The 1,836-nt window shown below is 53.5% G+C and overlaps 1 protein-coding gene across 1 annotated transcript in view; it reads left to right on the top strand.

Annotated features, from left to right (window-relative positions):
• Positions 1–836: 836 nt before the first annotated feature.
• LOC108802209 (beta-1,4-galactosyltransferase 2-like) overlaps positions 837–1,836 on the top strand; it is a gene marked incomplete at its 3' end in the record, with an annotated part of 17,229 nt that continues 16,229 nt past the window's right edge. The window contains exon 1 of the mRNA XM_018574079.1: positions 837–1,238. Coding sequence (XP_018429581.1) covers positions 917–1,238 — 322 coding nt within the window. The remainder of the gene's footprint in view (positions 1,239–1,836) is intronic.

Raw genomic sequence — 1,836 nt, 5'->3', positions numbered from 1 at the left:
GTCTCCTGGGTTCTGTCTCCTGGACGAGGTTCTGTCTCCTGGGTTCTGTCTCCTGGACGAGGTTCTGTCTCCTGGGTTCTGTCTCCTGGATGAGGTTCTGTCTCCTGGGTTCTGTCTCCTGGACGAGGTTCTGTCTCCTGGGTTCTGTCTCCTGGATGAGGTTCTGTCTCCTGGGTTCTGTCTCCTGGACGAGGTTCTGTCTCCTGGGTTCTGTCTCCTGGGTTCTGTCTCCTGGACGAGGTTCTGTCTCCTCGATGAGGTTCTGTCTCCTGGGCGAGGTTCTGTCTCCTGGGCGAGGTTCTGTCTCCTGGGCGAGGTTCTGTCTCCTGGATGAGGTTCTGTCTCCTGGGTTCTGTCTCCTGGGCGAGGTTCTGTCTCCTGGATGAGGTTCTGTCTCCTGGACGAGGTTCTGTCTCTGGGGTCTGCGCTGCATTGGCCAAAACCAGTGCCGGTGCGTTTCTTCCCGCGATGGAGCTCCTTGTGAACGTACAGAGTGAATGCGCGGCCTTAATGCAACGCATGTCAATGGACGAACGCATGTACGCAGAGGTGTGATAGAATAACATGCACATTGATACGTTTTATATCTATTAATAAAACATTTGTCGGCACATCCCGGTACATTCTGCAGGAAAGGTCCCGATACATACACACGGGAGAAATCACTTTATGAATGAAGCGCTGCACATGTATGTTTGTGGTGTGATTGAGTCCTTTGCGTGTTCTGATAGCCGCGCGGTCCGATATCGGAAATATTCGGCTAGTTATTATTATAATGTAACTTTATAACTATTTAATAATATTAATATGATTTCCTGTTGTCTCCCGTACAGGACGCGAACCTTATATGGACGTCGCTGGACTCCCAGCCCTCGGGGTCACATGGTGTCCGGCCTGACCTCCCCCACGTCAGAAGATGACCAGGTTGCTGCTGGGCGTCACTCTAGAGAGGATCTGTAAGGCCGTCCTCCTGCTCTGCCTCGTGCACTTTGTCATTATCATGATCCTCTACTTCGATGTCTACGCCCAACGTTTGGACTTCTTCAGTCACTTCAATGTCAGGAACTCCTCCCGTGCCCACCCGTACTACAACTTCTCCCGGCCCAATGGCACCGCTCACACCTACCCCGCCGCCTCCTCGCCCACCGACGTCTTCACACCCAGCGCCAAGCTGGAACTCAACCAGACCATCACCGAGAAGCCTATTCCTCCGTGCCCGGACTCCCCGCCTGGCCTGGGTAAGTTGGCATGGGCTGCGGGGGGGGGAGTGTAGGTGGTAAGTCTTTATCTCCAATCAGAATCCTATGTGAGTAATATGGCCTCCTATGAATGAAGTCCATGTAGATGCCACCTGCTCTGATTGTCCACGCACCGCCATGTTGTGGTTGGCGGCCTCCCAGGTCCTACAACTCTCATCACCTATCATATCATATATACACTATATTGCCCAAAGTATTGGGCCCCGCCCCCTCCCAATCATGTGATTCAGGTGTTCCGTGACATTTCCCGGCTACTAAATATTCCGCCGCGGTCACCTGTTACTGGGATTATAACAAAGTGGAAGCAACTGGGAACAACAGCAACTCAGCCAGGAAGTGGTCGGCCACGTCACATGACAGAGCGGGGTCAGCGCATGCTGAAGCGCACAGTGCGCAGAAGTCGCCAACTGTCTGCAGAGCCAATAGCTACAGACCTCCAAACTCCATGCGGCCGTCAGATTGGCGCAACAACAGTGCGTAGAGAGCTTCATGGAATGGGTTTCCATGGCCGAGCAGCTGCATCCAAGCCGCACATCACCAAGTGCAATGCAAAGCGTGGGATGCCGCGGTGTAACGC

This window comes from Nanorana parkeri, unplaced genomic scaffold (assembly GCF_000935625.1).
Source record: "Nanorana parkeri isolate BGI_ZX_2015 unplaced genomic scaffold, ASM93562v1 scaffold2724, whole genome shotgun sequence".
Taxonomy (NCBI): Eukaryota; Metazoa; Chordata; class Amphibia; order Anura; family Dicroglossidae; genus Nanorana; species Nanorana parkeri.
Note: the sequence above shows the minus strand (reverse complement) of the source record. Positions and strands in the feature narration are given on the sequence as shown.